Below are 21,276 nucleotides of genomic sequence, written 5' to 3'. Positions count from 1 at the left end.
TCCTATAAATTAATCCAATTTTCCTCCAAAAGTTATTTGGACAACTCAGTTTAAATCTGAGATCTTAACGTAATTCTGAAAAAAAAAAAAAAAAAAACCTAAGGCAAACTATTTTTTTTTACTGGACATTCTTCATGATTTTGAGATATCTGAAATCATTTCAAATACATGAAATTATACACATATGTTTTTTTTTTAATTGTCACATCAAGCCATAGAAAGCTGAGATGTCTTGGTAGTAGGCAATTCAAGGAGTGCCTGAACCGTAACACCAACTTTCACAAGCCCTCGTTCTTCCAAAATATGGTGAGGCAAGCAGAGTCTCTCCTGGGGAAAGAGAACAACAATATTTTAAGTCTGGAACAGATTTTAAAATTTTGCTTATTAAATTATTTATTTTATTTTTGAGATTGCAATTGCACCATTTCATTTTCCCCTTCTTTTCCCTTCCTTCAAGCCAATCTACATCTCCCTTCTCTTCAACCCAATAAAAAGAGTCTGGTTATTCAAAATGGTTTATTAATTTATGAATTTTATATGGAGAAATGTTTTCTCAGCTGTGCACCAGAAGAAGTCAATGGATTTCATGGGAATACAGTTATAGGCAGTTGTGAACTGCCATGTGGGTACTAGAAATTGAACTTAGGACCTCTGTAAAAGTAGCTGGTGCTCTTAAGTGCTGAGCCATTTCTCCAGTCCCAACAAGCAGATTTTTATAATATTTTTCTATTCAAATGAAAGGAAATTATATAATAATTCAACATTTTTCTTCTTAATTATAATATAAAATGTGAGTCACCATGTGGTTGCTGGGACTTGAACTCAGGACCTTTGGAAGAGCAGGCAATGCTCTTAACCTCTGAGCCATCTTTCCAGCCCCCTATAAATATTCTTTTCTTCCTTCCATTTGTGTGTTTGTGTTTGCTTGTTGAGACAAGGTTTCTTTCTTTCTTTCTTTCTTTTTTTTTGGCACACTGGAGCACCGGACTGAAATCCCAAGGTCCAAATCAGGAGCAGAAGGAGAGAGAGCACGAGCAAGGAACTCAGGACCGTGAGGGATGCACCCACACACTGAGACAATGGGGGGGGATGTTCTATCGGTAACTAACCAAGGCCAGCTGGCCTGGGTCTGAAAAAGTATGGGATAAAACTGGACTCGTTGAACATAGCGGACAATGAGGACTACTGAGAACTCAAGAACAATGGCACTGGGTTTTGATCCTACTGCACATACTGGCTTTGTGGGAGCCTAGGCACTATAGATGCTCACCTTACTAGACCTGGAAGGAGGTGGGTGGTCCTTGGACTTCCCACAGGGCAGGGAACCCTGATTGCTCTTTGGGCTGATGAGGGAAGGGGCTTGATTGGGGGAGGAGGAGGGAAATGGGAGGTGGTGGCGGGGAGGAGGCAGAAATCTTTAATAAATATATATATAATATTTTATATAACATAAAATGTGCTTAGGTTCCCAATTTATCCTAAGGAAGGGATTCTAGAGATTAGCTTTGTTTCTAACGCAATCAATGTACTCTACTCAGAAGCAGGTTGTTGAGGAACATGTCACTATTACTCAGTCTCTACTATCTTACTCCTGCTTCTGATGGATTTGCTCACTAAAGATGCTCTGTTAAAAATCACCACCACCTTCATAAAGATCACAAAGTACCCATACATATTCGACTACTTTGTTACATTAATCTTCAACCAGTGCTTTCCTTGAAACCTCATCCCTGCTTTCTTCTCTGTGATACCGATCTGTTTAGTTCTTCAACTTGCCTATGCAATTGAGCTTTGAATGACAGTAGTCTTTACCCATTTTCTTCTAAAGTCCTACATATTTTCAAGAATTTTACACTCACACTTCTCTTTTTTCACTATACCACCCCTTAGTATTGTGTCTAATAATTTTAACTCCCACTTCCACCCTGAATTCCAAATCTTGATTTCTACTAAAGGTACATCAAGCAATGCTAGTGAGCCATGACCAAATATATGTCCTACAAATACATCTAAATCAACATATCCATGAAAGAACTGCTTCAAGAAATAAAATTATCTTTTGGAATTTGTATCTCAGGCATTTTTCAAAATACACTGATACAAAAATACGAAGTGTAAAAGACTCCTCCTTCATTACTTCTATAATTAAATTAGTATTCACCAAATACTACTAAAGATAGCTAAAGCAGGCTCAAAATGATATTTGTATCTGAAGTTTCATTGTTACAATTGGTGTTCTACTATTTTACTCAAAAATTCAAATAATCAATATTATTATAAAAAGTTTCAAAGTAAAGACAATACCAACATTCATCAGAAACTACAAAAAGAACATATTAAACCAATGTGGAACAACTTAGGTATTCTGCATATATGTTACAGTTGTATAGGTTGGTCCTCTTGTGGGACTCCTAACAGTAGGAAAAAGGGACTGTCTCCAACTCTTTTCCTGTTTTTTGGGACCCTACTCCTCATGCTGGAATGCCTTGCCCAGTCTTAATATGAGGGGATATGCCTAGTCTCACCAAGTGGTGGGTGATGTACACCTTTAATCCCAGCACTTGGGAAGCAAAGGCAGGCAGATTTCTGTGAAACTGAGATCAGTATGGTCTATAAAATGAGGTCCAGGACAGGCATGGTTACACAGAGAAACCCTGTCTAGAAATAAATCAAAAAACAAACAACAAGAAACTAAAACAAAAACAACCAGATCACAATGAAAGAAGAGGTTCATTATTTTTTTTTTGTCCTCAAAAGAGAAATATGGTTTATTCTGGAACATATAGGCTTAAACAGAGCCCAGAGACATACACTTAGGTTCCAAAATCGAATATTCCACATGGAATCAGTTTAATGTAGTCTTACAGTAATGGAACGAAGAAAGTCATCAATATGGGTAACTTTCAAATGCAGTGGTGGGTGCATCAGAGAGGCAGTGAAACAAGGTGGGAAAGTCTCTCCAAGAGGCCTTAGTGCTATCTTAGGGCAGTGCTTGGTTTGGGGTTGGTAGAAGCTAGTGGTCTGCTAAGTTAATAAATTCCAGGCTTTAAATCTAATAAACATGGAAAATTAGTATCACCATTGAGGCGGGGAATGCATTACTGTTGGGGAGGTGAATAAAACTAGAAGAGTTTATTTCTATTCATAAAAAATATGATTAGAGGAAAGGGAGTAGGAAAATTACATAGTAAGATTGTAAATTCATTGATAAATATATGTTAGCAACAAAGGACCAGATGTTAAATTAATATCCACATTAACTGTGAATGAAATTCAAGAAGACTCCACTAAGGACATACATTATACACAGAAGTTAAGAAAAATATTGTTTTATTAGATATAATTTTATTTTGCTCCATTAATTTAACAAAATTTCTATAGTAATTTAATTAGGTTTTCTTCTTTTTCTATATAAGTTGATAAATCACTCTAAAAGTATATGGAAATGCAAACAACTCAGAATAGCTAATACTGCATGATTTCAAAAATCTATAAAGAGAAACAGTGATTTACTAAGGCAATTATGGAGCAAAAATGATTAATGAAACTAAACAATTAAACAAAAAAAAATGGATTTACAGACACACACACAGAGCCCGTGATACAGAAGAAAAGTACAGAGAAAATGGGATTTCATGCAAGAGACTGTACAACTATTAGAAAGTAACTTAGGAAAATGCATTAAGTCACTGGATGGACAGCTATGGAAGACCCATATATCACCCAGTGTGATTTTTTTAATAAATCAGAATCAGGGTTTAATAAAGATATCTTAGTACCTAATGATATCATAATAGATGATAAAGGACCTAATACTTTCTCTGAAATAAAGAAAGAAAAGACTTCTGATGGCACAACCAGTGTTCCTCATATGAGGGAATCCAGACAAAACACTTAGACAAGAAGAAATGAAAAATGTTCAAACTAAAAAAAAAACACTTAGGTTATAAAACTATATCCTACTTGCCAACAGAAGTGAGTTTTGCAAGATTGACGTGAAAAAGGTCAGGTGTATCTCCACATAATAGTAATAACAATCTGAAAAGTTTTCAAATTAAGATAATAATTGCATTATAGCAGAATATAATGCCATACTTAATTTAACCAAAGAGGCATTGTCCTCACATGATGAAAACTATAATGCATTGTATATATTCATTTTAGAAGGTATCAATTAATGAAAAGACATCTCAGGTTCCTGGACCAATAAAAATTTTAGAGAAAACAGCATAATCTACAAAAAAAATTTAAGGTGGCCATTTTGTAGAACTTGGCAAACTAATGCTAACATTGATATACTGGTACAGAAATGCAAAAGAATCACTACAGCCAAAATAACCTTAAAATCGAATAAAACAAGAGCATCCACACTGTCTTTCAAATGTCCCAACAGGCTATAGTCACACAGGGTGCTGCTGCCATAAAGAAATCAGTGTGGAAAACGTGAAGCATAAAACTAAAGCCTTCCATTTATGAATGACAGATTTGTGACAAGAGAGTCAAGACAATTCAGTGGAGAAATATCAGCCTTAGCAATAACTTGTGCTGGAAAAAGTAGATACTAATACCCAGGAGAATAAATTTGTAACCCTATCACACATCAAACACAAAACTGACATTCAAAATGAAGTATACACCTAAATAACACTGAAGAACTTTTCTGAAAACATATAGATATAAATAAATACTTACGCCCTTGTATTAGGCAGTCCTTTTTTTAGATATAACATGAAAGCTATAGGGAACAAAAAGTGTGGTTGGGGACTATACTTCATCACCCCCCCCCCTTTTTTGATTTTTCAAGACAGGGTTTCTCTGTGTAACAGCTCTGACTTTTCTGGATTTCACTGTATAGAATGTATTCAGTCTCAAACTAACAGAGATTCTCCTACTTCTGCCTCCTGAGTGCTGGGATTCAAAGTGTGGACCATCACGAACTGGACAGAATATTTTTTAAAGTATAAAGCATCAAATTTTATACATGTGTATCTTATTATAGATTGGTATTATCCCAATAGAGATTTTAAAAATCAGAAAATGTTCTAGAGCAAGGAAATAATAAAACAATAACACACCATTGGTGCCAAGTTCAGGATAATACACATCAAACATAAATATAAAACTCCCCAAAACAAAAATGGTAAAAATGATGTGTAGGAGGAGGGGGAGGGAAATGGGAAACGGGGAGGAGGCAGAATTTTTTTTTCAACAACTAAAAAAAAAAAAATAAACAAAAAAACCCCAAAAATGGTAAAAATAAGAACATGTAATATCATATAATAACAGCTGGGATAAAAAAATCCTCAATTTTCAATTCCATAAGAAATTATAAGCACACAAAAATAAACTTTAAGAAGTAAAATTTTAAGGCACCATATATAAATCACAGATAATAAAATGACATCGAGTAGTTAACAAAGTACACATGAATTCACTGCTTCTTTTAAACAACATAAATGGTGTCTATTCAGTTGAGGACATGGGCTAAAGTCGGATTTGAGGGTCAGTTAATAATGTCACCTTTTAAAAGAGAGTTTAACACAAAGTAATTGTCGTCTAAAATATTATTTTTCTTAGTAGCCACAATAAGATTAGGTTCCTGAAGTCTTCAAAATAGGCAACATTTATGATACATATTAATCTATTGACAGTACTGATTTGATTTTGTAATACTGCAATTATTATGTAAAATGCAATCCAATTTATACTCATTTGAAAGTTTGTTTATTACAAGATATTATCATATATAATACAAGTGTTGTGGGATTTCAATCCATTTAGCCAATGACTTTTGTTGCAGCAAGTCCATGGTCTTCTCTGCCTATATAACATGAAAAATTATAAGCTGAGGGAAATGGTCTCTTGCTCTCTCACTCACTTGGGTGGTAGAATCAAAGCAGGCAGCCCCTGGGCAAATAAATGACTGGATGAAGGAAACAGGATTAGCAATGACATCTAACCAGTTCTGTATCAGTGAGTGCCTACCCCTACTTTATACCTAAATTCTTGAGAACCATTAACAGACTCCTGTGGATTCACGCTACAACTAAGATTTATATTTGTTATATATTTTTATTTTTTAGTGATTTACTTATTGTTATTTTATGTGCATTTTTGTATTCCCTTCATGTGTGTATATGTGAGGGTGTCAGCATCTCTGGAGCTGGAGGTCCAGTTGTCTGCTGGGAATTAAACCTGTGTCTACTGGAAGAATAGCTACTGCTCTTAAGCACCGAGCCATCTCTCCAGCCCTGAACCAAGATTTTTTCAATTTGGCAGTCTCATTGTTCTAATATAGTTATACTAATGTAAACTTTCTTTTTTTTAAATTTTATTACTTTAAAAAAGTATCAATTCAAAATCCCACTTCCTCCTCTCCTCCCACTCTCTCCCACACCCTCCACACATGCTTCACACAACCCCTCAAATCCTGAGAGAGGCCAAGGCACCCTGCCCAGCAGAAAGTCCAAGGCCTTCCCCACTACATCAATGTTGAGCAAGGTATACATCCAAAAAGAATAGGATCCCAAAAAGCCAGTACATGCACTAGAGATAAATCCCAGTGCCATTGTCATTGGCCCCTCAGTTTGTCCCAACTGTCAACCACATTCAATTCAGAATCGACTCATGAAGTTACAAGAGAGAACTAGAGTAATTATAATTAGTTAAGTGGTAGAATGTGTGCCTAGCATGTACGAGGCTTTGGGTTCAATCTCCAGCATGAAAATAAACAACAACAAAGGTGTCAAAGAAAGAAATAAACAACAACACAATGGTGACACCATCAAATTTCAGTTCTCATTATTACATTCTGTTTACTCAGTGGTATCTACAATCCACAGACTTTGTTCACAAAGGCTTTATAAAGGACTTTTTGAAGTGTTTAAAAAGCACTTACTAGATAAATGCTACAGTTACATGAAGGAGCATAGGAGAGGAACAGAGAGAAGAAACTCAAATTTGTGCTCACAAAGCATGACTCATCCCTCACTATGAAGATGCTTCTACTCATTCTACTTTCCACACAATAGACTAATAACTAAGTGATGATGTTGTTAGATAATTACCTGGGAAACACCCAACTTTTTGCAAGCATCAAGAAAATTTTCTACATTTCTTCGACATTTCGCCATGCTCAGCTTGGGCTATAAAGAAAGAAAAGAAAGACAAACGTTTCTAGTATGTATATGCCGAACAATTTGATAATGAAAACTGTATTGCTTAATTGCAATAGTTAAGGACATTTTTTTAAACCTTGTGCTCTCCTTGGGAGAAAGAGTAATCTTTTGACACTACTTACCACTGCTGGTGATGGTACATGAATACTAGCTACAGAGCGTGGCCTTATGTGATTGGCCAAGTGGCAAAGAACAACCCCATCCATCAGTGCAGCTCCTATGTCATCAGGCAGAATTACTTTTAATCTGGACTCAAGGTTCTATAAAGACATGAGGATAAATTTTCAGGTCATATCAAAACGTATGGCATGCATTCATATTACCAATTATATGATCAAAATTTGAAAGAGCATTAGGAAACAAAATTACTATATGAATTTGTGAAATGAAATCTATATCTGTAAAGCAGCTGTGCAAGGTCATCGTGACTTACATTGCGAAGCTGCCGTATCTGTTCACGCTCTTCCCGTAAATGCTCCATCTTTCTTCTCATTGTAAACCCTGGATCTGCTGCCCCATATTCTTGCCGAGATGCACGACTAAAGGCTGTATAGAAAGAGAAATTCCCTAACTTTTTGTAAAAAGGGAACAGCCATCCATGGAGAAATATGTATGATAAAAATATCAGTAGATAATTATGGAAGATATTTTTAATAATTCATTACAAATATTTTAATTACATGTAAATGATCGTTAGTTGCATGGATGAAAAGCAACAGGCAATTCAAGTGCAATGATTTCCAGCACTTACGTATGTTCTTATTTAATTATATATTTTGACAAACTTATGACCCAGGTTAAAAGTGATGATACAACATATGACAGTTTTCTAGCTTTAAAGAAAAAAGGAAATTATTCTGGAAGGTCAAGGTGGTTATTCACTACTAAGACTATAATTCAATACCTTGCCAAGTAAAATGGATCCATTTTCTTTGGGGCATGCCAAATGCAAAAAGATCCCTGTTTTGAACCACAATACAATGGAATGCTATAATTTCAAACATTTGTGTGCTGGCAGAGGGCTCATTCTAATCGCAATCACAGCAGGGGAGAAATAAAACTGCAGGATACCTAAGGCAAAAAGCTGAGGTTACAGGAGCTTGAAGGTAACGGGAAAGACAGAAATGGTGTTGGGAATTGCAAAGATAAATATGATCAAGAGAAAATTGCTTCTAGAAGAGGGGAAAGGATCATTGTATACATAAAATTATGGATTCTAAGTCATTTAAGCTGGGAAACTCTATAATGAACAAAGAAGACACCAAATTATATTTGAAGACTATACTATATATTTACCTGATCTAGGCTTCAAGCCAAAGGGACCATGTGAAAAGCCATCAGTCCTGTCGTATTCCTAAAAGGAAAAAAAGCAAAACCCTTGCTGTTCCAAAATTATCCAGGCACCTTTTCATACCTGTTTCAATTTTGAGAAATCTTTATTTCCAATGTTTTCTTAAATAGTGAAACTCAACCTAGATTTCAATTCAAGTTTATATATTTCTCGGTTTAGAAGTCAATAAATATTCCTGATTTACCTGGGAATACAACTTTAAATCTTTATTTCACTTTTAAAAAGTAATTATGTATGTTCACATGTGTGTGTGTGTGTGTGTGTGTGTTTGTGTGTGTGTGTATGAGAAAGAGCCGGGGGGGGGGAGATGGAAGTAAGAGAACAATTTGGGGGAGTTACTTCTTCAATAATATCGGTCCTTGCGATCAAACTGAGTTGGTAAGGCTTGGTGGCAAAAGCCTTTACCAAGAGAAGTATCTTACCAGCACATATTTTCGGATACTATGGAAAAAAAGGAAAATAATTTACAAGGTAAGACAGATTTTTTAAAAAGAAGAATTAAGTGAAGGTTTTTAAAATAATGAAGAACAAATCAATTAAAAGATAGATCAACATGGACTCTGTATGTACTACTGACTTGATACTTAGTGGAAAATTTGAGGCCAATCCACAATTACAGGAGTTTTAGAATAATAGATGAGAGCAAATCATTATCTCTTCCATCTGAACACACATTATTTTAAAGTGTTTCTGAAAGTCATGGTGAGCTATGGAAAGATACACATAACATTAAAGAAATTCCCGATTGGTGCAAAAAGCCTAAAGTATGGTGTAGGAGGTCCTTCTGTCTATGTGTTGCTTTCAATGGTTAATAAAGAAACTGCTGTGGGTGTATAGCAGAGATGTACGAGAAGAGAGATAGGTAGTGAAAAACTAAAGGGGATGCAGGAAGAAGATGGAGTCAGGGAGATGCCATGGATCCACTGTTAGAGGTAGACATGCTGAAAATTTGTTGATAGGCCACAACCTCATGATGATATACAGATTAATAGAAATGGGTTAAATTAATATGTAAGAGTTAGCCAATAAGAAGTTAGAACTAATGGGCCAAACAGTGATTTCATTAATACAGTTTCTGTGTGGTTATTTCGGGGCTAAGCTAGCTGGGCAGCTGGGATGAACAAGAGGGCCCTCCTCCTCCTACAAAAGTATATTTGAGTAAACATTTCATTTAATGTGATTAAGTCCATATACTTCAAATGGATTTAAATGAAGTAACTAAAAGTGTTTTATAAATTTTATAATTTATAAAAACATATAAATAAAATGCAGTTATGGCAGCACCTTTTGACTCTGGGTAACAACTGCCCAAAACTGTTAGGGCAAAAGTTTTAGTTATTTCTCTGCCACTTACTGTCTAGGCTTTTGGGGAAAACTACTGGATTTTTCAGCTACAAAACAATAAAGGCACATTAAAATGGGACTCTATTTATGCTGAAACAAAACAGAGAGACTCTGTTAATGTGGTACACTAACAGGTTTTACCATTTTCTTCTCACATGAAACTGTGGCAGTAAGAATTCTGTACAGTGTCTAAATGTTCTCTAGATGTGCTAGACAGCTCAATGTGAACGTGAGTGGAGCTAGGAAAACACGTCCAGCATCCCACCCATATACATCCTATGTTTGGTCTTCTTTATTTTGTTGAAATTGTTATAAATTACTGAACAAAGTTCTACTTATCCAAATAAAAACAAAACTCATAAAAGCAGTAGAACTTACCTGAGAAAAATAGACATTAGTACACTTCCTGGTATATATACATAAGCCATAACATCACACAAAGCAGCAATGCAAACCAAGTGGTAGGCATGTCTATTCTTACAGTTGTTATAACTTACAAAGAAAGGATTTAAAAAGCATGCAACTATGACTAATTTCAGGATACCATAATTAAAATTGTTTTCTAACACAATATATATTACTTTGTTTTCCATATAATTTAGTAATATTTTTATTAAACTCATGCTCATGGTCATAGAAAAGTTTTATAATACAAATCACACAAAGTAATACAGAAAAAATCTCAGTTTTCTAAAAAACAAATCTATGTACATATAATGAAAAAAATCTATATAATCAAGTTTATACAATAAATTCAGGTCAATCAAAAATTTTCAGATGTGAATTCTCCAAACGAATTATTGTTTTCCTACTAATAAAAATAGACTTTAGAATACTAAATAAAGTGATCAATACTAAATGAGATAATATTTAAAATATTTAAAGTTCTTGTGGTAAAGCAATAAGATTAAGTTACATGAACTCATCATTCAAACAACCATAGTATTTAAACAAAATTTTAGAAATTATGACTTTCATATAACAGCTCTCCCATTATTCTTTAGATCTAAGATGCCAGGAAACGTGTGACCTTCTGTCGATAGGAACAATCCACTACAGGATTGTTTCTCGTGGAAAAAGGACATTTCTCTTGCATTGCTTTCAGACCTTATTAGTTACAAGGAAAACCAAAGGCCATTGCACAATGCTTAATGCATTTTTAAAATTAAAATTCCAAAGCTATTGTTAAAATCCAACACTTATTTTTAAATATAGAGGAATAAGAAGGCATACATATCATAAATTGACTTATATTCAGTGATGTAGAAATATGTTCCACAGAAAACCACAACTTAGTGAAATTTACTAGGGATATTCATACACAGGAATAGTATTCAAAATTTTTTACAGATGAAACTTGTACATAGTAATCAACTACTGATTTCAAAAAGAAGTAAATAAATGACTTTGTATAAAAAAGATGAAGTTTTAGAAAGGAGGTAAGAAAAAAACTCTTTATAAAACACAGAAAAGATACAAAGCATTAAAACAACTTGTACCTCGGATGATACTGGAGACTGTGGTGACATATGAGCATTATCACTCTCTTGCTAAAATATAAAAATAAAAACATGAAAGATGAAATTAAAATACACAATGATGATTTAAACATACAAAAAGACAATGGAAAATTGTTTTGATCAACTGTCAAAAGAGGATTTGACAATGTACAGTATGGCATCTTGCTACTTAAATGTTCTTGATGAACCACAGTACAGACATTGCTGGGAAATTTTAGACATAAATGATCCCTGGCTGCAAGTAACAATGAATCAGATTCTATGTAAGAGCCTCTAATGATATATAAGAATTTTAAAGACTCAAAAATATAATCAAGACATAATAGGTAAGATGTATTTCCCCTTCAGACACAGCAATGAAGCCTGGCAAGAGATCATCACGGTAAGTAAGAAACTAACTAGAAGATTACGCATATAGTGTAAGTAGAGAAATATTTATGAATTTAATGGAATAATATCAATAAATGGTTTATGGTTTAGGAATGAATTAATGACAATCAAATGAAAATTTCTTGACATTTAACCCGAAAAATGAATACCACATTAAGCATGCATTCAACTGACAAGTGATTATTTCTCAGATACTATTCTAGAGACTAAGAACGAGGAAATTTTTGTTATCCTGTTTTTTTGTTTGTTTTTCCATATGAAATTGAGTATTATTCTTTCAAGGTCTATATAGAATTGTGCTGGGCATTGCATTGAATCTGTAGACTGCTTTGGGTAAGACTGCTATTTTTATTGTTGATCCTACCTATCCAAGATCATGGAAGTTCTTTCCACTTTCTGATATCTTCTTCAATTTCTTTCTTTAGAGACTTAAAGTTTTTGTCATACATGTCTTCCACTTGTTTTGTTAGAGTTGCTCCAAGATATTTTATGTTATTTGTGGCTATTGTGAAGGGTGATGTTTTACCACTTTCTTTCTCAATCCATTTATCATCTGTATATAGGTGGGGTACTAATTTATTTTAGTTAATCTTGTATCCTGCTACATTACTGAAGGTGGTTATCAGTTGTAAAAGTTCCCTAGTATAATTTTTGGGTCACTTATGTAAACTACCATAACTTCTGCAAATAGTGAAAATTTGACTTCTTACTTTCCAATTTGTATCCCCACGATCTCATTTTGTTGTCTTATGGCTCTAGCTAGAACTTCAAGTACTATATTGAATAGATATACAGTAGACAGCCTGTCTTGTTCCTGATTTTAGTCGAATCACTTTGAGTTTCTCTCCATTTAGTTTAATGTTGACTGTTGGCTTGCTGTATATTGCCACTATTATGCTTAGGTATGTTCCTTGTATCCCTCACCTTTATCAAGAAGGGATGTTGTATTTTGTCAAAGGCTTTTTACATATCCAATGAGATGACCATGTGGCTTTTTTCTTTCAGTTTGTTTATATTGTGGATTTTCACATTTGAATCATTCCTGCATTTCTGGGATGAAGATAACTTGATTATGGTAGATGATTTTTTTCTGATGTTTTCTTGGATTGGGTTTGCCAGTATTTTACTGAGAATTTTTACATTAATGTTCATGAGGGACATTGGTCTGTACTTCTTTTTCAGTTGCATCTTTGTGTGGTTTGGGTACCAGGGTAACTATCACCTCAAAAAAAGAGTTTGACAATGTTCCTTCTGTTTCTATTGCATGGAACAACTTGAAGAGTATTGGTATTAGTTATTCTTTCAAATTCTGGTAGAATTCTGCACTGAAACCCTCTGGCCCTTGGGTTATTTGGTTGGGAGACTTTTGATGACTACTTCTTTTTCCCTAGGTGTTATAGGTCTATTTTAAAGTGTTTATCTATTCTTGTTTTAATTTTGGTATATAGCACAGAGAAATTTTTCCATTTTCTTTAAATTTTCCAATTTTGTGGAGTATAGATTTTCCAAGTATGACCTAATGATTCTCTGAATTTTCTCAGTGCCTGTTGTTATGTCCCCTTTTCCATTTCTGATTTTGTTGATTTGCATATTCTCTCTGCCTTTTGGTTAGTTTTCATAAGTGTTTGTCTATCATGTTGAGTTGGCTCATTGATTCTTTGTTTCTAATTTACTGATTTCAGCCCTCAATTTGATTGTTTTCTGGCATCTACTCCACCTGGGTGAGTATGGTTCTTTTTGTTCAAGAGTTTTTAGGTGTGCTGTTAAGTCATTAATGTGAGATTTCTCCAAGTTCTTTATGTAGGCACTTAGTGCTATGAAATTTCCTCCTAGCACTGCTTTCAAAGTGCTATATAAGTCTGGGTATTCTGTGTACTCATTTTCATTAAAGTCTAAGAAGTATTTAATTTCTTTCTTTATTTCTTCCTTGACCAAGGTGTGATTCAGTTAAGCATTATTCAATTTCTATGAGTTTATGGGTTTTCTGCAATTAGAGTTGTTGTCGAATTCTAACTTTAATCCATGGTGATCTGATAATATACAAGGGGTTATTCTTTTTTTAAAAATATCTATTGAAGTTTGCTTTGTTACCAAGTATGTGATCAATTTTTGAGAAGGTTCCACGAGGTGCTGAAAAGACGGTATATTCTTTTGTTGTGGGTGGTTTGTTCTATATATATCTGTTAAAATCATTTGAGTCATAACTTCTGTTAGTTCCTTTATTTCTGTTAAGTTTCTGTCTGGTTGTCCTGTCCAGTGGTGAAAGCGGGGTGAGAAATGTACAAGAAAGGAACTTCCAAAGATACCCTTATCCCTGACTTCAAGCTTTACTGTAAAGCTCTATCAATGAAAACAGCTTGGTACTGGCACAAAAACAGAAAGGTGGACCAATGGAATAGAATCGAATCAAAGATGCAGATATCAATCCACATATCTATGAATTTCTGACAAAGAAGCTAAAATTATTCAATGGAAAAAAAGAAAGCATTTTCAACAAATGGTGTTGGCATGAATGGATTTCAACATATAGAAGAATGCAAATAAGTCTTTAATTTTCCTTTATTTCTTCCTTGACCCATTGATGATTCAGATAGAAGAGAAAGTGGGAAGTATACTTGAACACATTGGCACAGGAGACCACTTCCTAAATATAACTTCAGTAGCACAGACACTAAGAGAAACAATTAATAAATGGGACCTCCTGAAACTGAGAAGCTTCTGTAAAGCAAAGGACATGGTCACCAAGACAAAACTGCAGCCTACAAAATGAGAAGAGATCTTCACCAACCCCACATCAGGCAGAGAGCTGACCTCCAACATATACAAAGAACTCAAGGAATTGGTTATCAAAAGAACAAATAATCCAATAAAAATGGATTACAGAACACTAAACAGAGAACTCTCAATAGAGGAATCTAAAATGACTGAAAGACACATAAGGAAATGCTCAGAATCATTAGCCATCAGATAAATGCAAATCAAAACAATTCTGAGATTCCATCTTCACCTGTAAAAATGGCCAAGATCAAAAACATTGATGAGAACTTATGCTAGTGAGAATGTGGGGTTAAGGGAAAACTCCTCCATTGATGGCAGTAATGCAATCTGGTACAGGGACTTTGGATATAAGTATGGTATTTTCTCAAAAAATTAGGAAACAACCTACCTCAAGACCCAGCAATACCACTTTTGGGTATATACCCAAAGGATGCTCAATTGTACCATAATGACATGTGCTCAACTATGTTCGTAGCAGCATTGTTTGTCATAGCCAGAACCTGGGAAGAACCTAAATGCCCCTCTATCAAAGAATGGATAAGGAAAATGTGGTATATTTACACAAACAGCAGGAAAAATAATGTCATCTTGAAATTTGAGGGTATATATATATATAGATCTAGAAAACATCATATTGAGTGAGGTAATCCAGAACCAGAAAGACAAATATCATAAGCACTCACTCATAAGTGGCTTTTAGATATAAAACAAAGAAAAAGCAGCCTACGATTTACAATCCTAGAGAACCTGGACAACAGTGAGGACCCTAAGAGAGGCATACATAGATGTAATTGACATGGGAAGTACAAAAAAAACAAGATCTCCTGAGTAAATTGGGAGCATGGGAACGATGGGAAAGGGTAGAAGGAGAGGGGAGAGAAGGGAAGGGATTGAAGAATAACATATAGCTCAACAAAAACAATAAAAAATAAAGAATGCAAAGATCCACATCTATTCCATGCATAAATCTCAAGTTCAAATGGATCAAATACCTTAATATAAATCCAGCAACACTGAACCTAACAGAAGAGAAATTAGGAAGTAGCCTTGAACGCATTGGCACAAGAGACCACTTCCTGAATATAACACCAGTAGCATAGACACTGAGATGGACAATTAATAAATACGACTTCCTGAAACTGAGAAGCTTCTGTAAGGCAAAGGACACAGTCAACAAGACCAAACAGCAACTTACAGAATTGTAAAAAAATCTTCACCAACCCCACTTGAGATAGAGGACTGAACTCCAAAATATACAAAGAACTCAAGAAACTAGATATCAAAATATCAACTAACCCAATTAAAAATGGGGTACAGATCTAAACAGAGAATTCTCAATAGAGAAATCTCTAATGGCCAGAAGGCACTTAAGGAATTGCTCAACATCCTTAGTCATCAGGGAAATGCAAAGCAAAATGACTCTGAGATACCATCTTACAGCAGTCAAAATGGCTAAGATCAAAAACACTAATGACAGCTTATGCTGGAGAGGACGCAGAGTAAGAGGAACATTCCTCCATTGCTGGTGGAAGTGCAAACATGTACAACCACAAACATGTACTTTGGAAATCAGTGTGATCTTTTCTTAAAGAATTGAGAATCAATTTACTTCAAGAGGGAGTAATACCACTCTTGGGTATATACCCATAGGATGCATACCCATACCACAAAGACATTTGTTCAACTATGTTCACAGCAACATTATTTGTAATAGTCAGAACCTGGAATCAACTGCGATGCCCCTCAACTGAAGAAGAGATAATGAAAATGTGGTACATTTACACAATGGAGTACTACTCAGTAGTGAAAAACAACATCTAGAAATCTTCAGGCAAATGAATGGATCTAGAAAAAAAAAACATCCTCAGTGAGGTAACCCAGACACAGAAAAACAAACATGGTTTGTACTCACTCCTAAGTAGATATTAGACATAAAGCAATGGATAACCAGCCTACAGTCCACAACCCCAGCAAAGCCAAGAAATAAGGAAAACCCTAAGAGAAACATACAAGGATCCCCCAAGGAAGGTGAAGTAGTCAAGTTCTGCATAGTCAATTGGCAGCGTAGCAGTAGGGTGGCAGGGGCATGGTGGAGCGGAGAAGGGGGAGTAGGGAGGAGAACATGAGGGATCAGGAAGATCAAGTTGGGTAAAAGACAGAGATAGAGAGCAAGGAAAGCGATACCTTGAAAGACGGAGCCATTGTGCAGTTAGCAAGAAACCAGGCATTAGGGAAACTAAGGAACCTCATTAGGGAAACATTAGGAAAACCAAGAAAACCACAAGGATGACACCAGTTAAGAATCTAATCAATAGTGGATAGGATACCTAAACTGCCCTTCCCCTGTAATCATGTTGATGTCTACTTTAATTGTCATCATAGAACCATTATAGAGGAACTGATGGATGCACATGCATAGACCCACAGATAAGCACTGGACCAAATTCCTGGAGTCTAGTCATAGAGAGGGAGGAGCAATATTATGAGCTAAAGCTCAAGAATATGATGGGAATACCCTCAGAAACAGCTGACATGACCTAAAAGAAGCTCATTGACTCAAGACTGACAGCTAGGAACCCAGAATAAGACTGAACTAGGTCTACTGAATGTAGGTGACAGTTGTGTGGCATGGGCAGTTTGTGGGGCCATTAGCAGTAGAACCAGTATTTATCTCTAGTGCTTGAACTAGCTCTTTGGAGCTCATTCTCTATGGAGGTATATCTTGTTCAGCCTACATACAGGGAGGAGGGTCTTGGTACTGCCTCAAGTGATGTGATAGACTTTGTTGACTATTCATAGGAGGCTTCCCTCTGAGAAGTGGATGGGGGTAGGGTTACGAGAAGGTAGTGGGAGTGGAGGATAGGAGAAAGAGGGAACTGGGATTGCTATGTATAATAAGATTGTGTTAAAAATAAAAAACGTTGGCTGGGGAGTGGTGGTGCACGCCTTTAATCCCAGTACTCAAGACGCAGAGGCAGGCAGATCTCTGTGAATTCAAGACCAACCTGGTCTATAAGAGCTAGTTCCAGGATAGGCTCCAAAGCTACAGAGAAACTCTGTCTTGAAAAAACAAAAACAAACAAACAAACAAACAAAACAAAAGTTATAAAAAGAGAAAGATATTAGGAAATTTTGTAAAATATCATGCTTAAAGAATATCTCAGTCTAGAGAGTAGACAAAGTTAAGATAACATTTCCAGTCTATATATGGATTACACAGAAACTGTAGAGAAAAGGAAGGTGAAAAATATAAGTTTCTTGAGAAAGTAAAGTTCAGTAAAAGTCAGGTAAATTGAAAAGATAAGAACAGACACAGAATCAATAAATTAAAAAAAATGACTGCAAAACAACTCTGAATTCCACAGGGCAAAAAGTGAAAGGATGGCAAGTTGTGAGTTTATGCTGATATGGTTACCAGGGACTTGATCAGTAAAGACTAGGAATTTACCCTGTAAGGCATGGGGTGAAACTTAAGGTTTTTAAACAAAGAAATGGCCTTATTTTACTTGTATTATGAAAGCAGTAAGGAGAGTGTACCAAAGAGAGAAGAGGTGTGGGGAGACATTTCAGATGGTAAAGTGCTTGGAGTACAGGCATCGGGATCCGAATTGGGATACCCAGTACCCATATACAATGACAAACTTGATGATATGTCTCTGTGTTCCTAGCAATGAGAAAGCAGAGGGGTGAATCCTTTGAGCTCACAGATAAGCAAGCCCAGCTGAATCTGTGAGCATCAGATACAATAAGAGACCCTGTTTCAAAATACAATGTTGAAAAGGACTGAGGAAGACACTGGAAGTTGACAAATGGTGCACACACATGCATGCATTGTGTCACACTCAGATAGGTGGGTAGATAGATAGATAGATAGACAGATAGATAGATTGATTGATAGATTGATTATAGATAAATATAAGCAGATAGACAGACAAACAGACAGACAATATAAATACTGAAAAGCAAGGAAGCTGTTATACCAATCCAAGCAAAAAAGACTGAAAATCTATGCAAAGGTAGCAAAGATGGAAAAGAAGGTTGAGTAGATAAACTATTTCAGTGCCCAAAAAATAAACAAGTGAATTAGTAGGTTTTCATAATGGATTAGACATTGAAACAGGTGGGAGAAAAGTGACTATGAGGGCAGGGACGACAGCCAAGGCGAACCTCTAACTTGGAGTTCAAAGAATGCTGTCTCTTAAACACTTCAGATTTTGTGGACAACATGGTCTCGGTACTAACTTCACAACTCTGTCATTAGAATGCAAAAGCATCTGTAGGCAAGTGGCTGTAACTCTCTTGTATTTAAAAGTTACTTAGAAATATAGCAAGTGGGCCAGGTTTCATCCTTCTGCTTTGTCTAAAAAGGAGTTGGTAATTTCACAAAGTAGTTACCACCTTTGCCTGCACAATAAACTCAAATGGAAAACTTTTAAACACACACACACACACACACACACACACACACACACACCAATTAAATCTGAATATCTGTGAGTAAAATCCAGATATCATGAGTTTTCATTGTGCAACCTAGGTTGAAAAAGCTACTACATCAATTTAAAATGTTAATATGTTTGAGGCATGGAAAAAAGATGAATGTGTTGAATCCTAGGTGAGCAGAAGGTTCCAAACACCTAAGAAAGAGGATACATTACTACAAAAGCCTTAGGCTAGATGGTAAAGTACAGACTAGAGTCATAAACTAGGAGCTATTACTAGATCCACTGGGATTAGTCGTCAAAACTCTGCACACTGAAACCAGCACTGTAGAGTCCATCCAATGGGTTATGACATAAGAAGGAATAAAATGTAAGGGTCAAACAGATATAACAAAGTGCAATGGAAAGCAAGCAGCAGGTACACAGGAATTGACTGCAGTCATGAACAGCAACCTAGAAAACATTCCTACACAAAAACTGCTTTCATCATTTACCACAGATACTAATGGAAATAATAGAAATAATGGAACGTTTTGGAAACAACCGTCTTATTTTTTTGGAGGGGGTCTCCATAAAAACTATCTGATAGACATGAAAAGATAACAGCATTTGGGTTAGGCAAAGGTAATTCACATAGATTACATATTTTGCCAAGTGTAATTTTATTTCCAAGAAAAAAAATTGTTTTCAGATGTAAACTGATGGGTTACAGGTCCAAAACAAATGATAAACCTCTAAAACTCTTAAAAATTGTGTTCTAGAAAACAAAGGGTTAAATTAATAACTATATGACAATGCTCAGAAGTTTTCATTATTGTAGAAAACTGGTGCTCAGTAGCAAAGAAAACAACAGCAGGTATGCATTAACTCTCACCAAGCCAACTCAATATGAAAGTAAAGAATTCAAATCAATATTACCCTTGGTCTCACCTCCTCATTTTCATTGCCACTTGAATTCTTCCTTGCTGAATTGTACTGAAAAAACATTTTAAAAGAATACTTTATTCTTCCATAAACATGTGAATATTTTGTTCAAAATGACACCCGAGGCTTATTACTATGTTGGTACTTTTATTAAATTATCTGATATTAAACTGAAGTACACAGTCAGTTTAAACAGTCCGGCTATTCACATGTATAATGCTGTGAGTAACACTATTCCTTCCTAAGCCAGACCCACTTCTCATTCTTTCAGGTTTGCAATCTGTAGATTGTCTGAGAACAGCGGCTCTAAACCTGTGGGTTGCAACACGTTTGGTGTCAAACGGAACGTTAACAGAGACCGTGTATACAGATATCATGCATATCAGATATTTATATTGTAACTCCTAACATTAGCAAAATTATAGTTATGAAGAGGCAATGAAAATAATTTTCTGGTTGTAGTTCACACAACATGAGGAACTGTGTTAAAGAGTCTCGGCATTAGAAAGGTTGAGAACCACTGTCTTAGAGTCTTTCTTTTTCTTAGTTCACTGCATTCAACAAGTCATCAAGTCAACTTTTTGGCAATCTCTCCTAGACTTGCTTCATCTGAATTCTTACAACCACCATCCTATCCAGGGTTCTTATCATTTCTCACATGGTTTGTAATTTCACTATACTAAGACCATAGCAATTGTTTTATAAACTGGGCTGGAGATGTGTTACAGTGGTAGCATGCTTTCTTACCACCTATGAACCCCTGGGTTCAATCCTCTGCACCACAAAGAAGTAGTCTTCTAATTTCAGGCTATGTTAAATGCATATGGCAACTACACAATAATAGGAATAGTGCTGAGAGCTAACATTTAGAACTATCATTTACATTACAGTAGTAATGATTGACGTGCATTGCATGGATTGAGAAATTTAATCTTTATAACAACAGAATAAGTACTTTTGTCCCAGTTTATAGTGAAATATTGAGAAAATGTGTTCAACCTAAAGAATTTGAATATGTGACAAAGTGATTTTTAGGATCAAGGAGAATATACTGTGACAATAAGTAGAAGTCTTATTTTCTTATTCCTTGCCCAAAACTGCTTGAATTATTTTGCAAATCAACGATAGAACCAAACAGGTGTTCACAGAAGTTCTTTTTTAAAAAAAAAAACTACTAATTTTCAGATCATGTCACAAACTAATTTTCCTGATGTCCAGGGTTAAATTTAATTGCCCCCTTTATGTAACTCTGTCTTCCATATCTTGAGGAAATAACTTACCTAGTGTCTCAGTCACAAAGTAGGCTGTATTAGGAACTGCAGATAAGTCACATATGTTCCCCTACTATA

At 35.3% G+C, this 21,276-nt stretch overlaps 1 protein-coding gene and 1 non-coding gene across 2 annotated transcripts in view; both read right to left on the bottom strand.

Annotated features, from left to right (window-relative positions):
- Nucleotides 1-207: 207 nt before the first annotated feature.
- Nucleotides 208-21,276, bottom strand: part of LOC121441134 (leucine-rich repeat and calponin homology domain-containing protein 2-like) — a 102,665-nt gene continuing 81,596 nt past the window's right edge. The window contains 7 exon segments of the mRNA XM_041642269.1: nt 208-327; nt 7,068-7,145; nt 7,301-7,438; nt 7,612-7,724; nt 8,475-8,532; nt 11,373-11,423; nt 19,934-19,978. Coding sequence (XP_041498203.1) covers nt 208-327; nt 7,068-7,145; nt 7,301-7,438; nt 7,612-7,724; nt 8,475-8,532; nt 11,373-11,423; nt 19,934-19,978 — 603 coding nt within the window.
- LOC121441167 lies at nt 10,895-11,023 on the bottom strand. Its single transcript, XR_005973434.1, has one exon. It is a non-coding gene; the product is annotated as a small nucleolar RNA SNORA35 (small nucleolar RNA).

This window comes from Microtus oregoni, unplaced genomic scaffold (assembly GCF_018167655.1).
Source record: "Microtus oregoni isolate MIOR12 unplaced genomic scaffold, Mior012 000073F_ref0000255, whole genome shotgun sequence".
Taxonomy (NCBI): domain Eukaryota; kingdom Metazoa; phylum Chordata; class Mammalia; order Rodentia; family Cricetidae; genus Microtus; species Microtus oregoni.
This window is presented reverse-complemented; position numbering and strand designations above follow the sequence as displayed.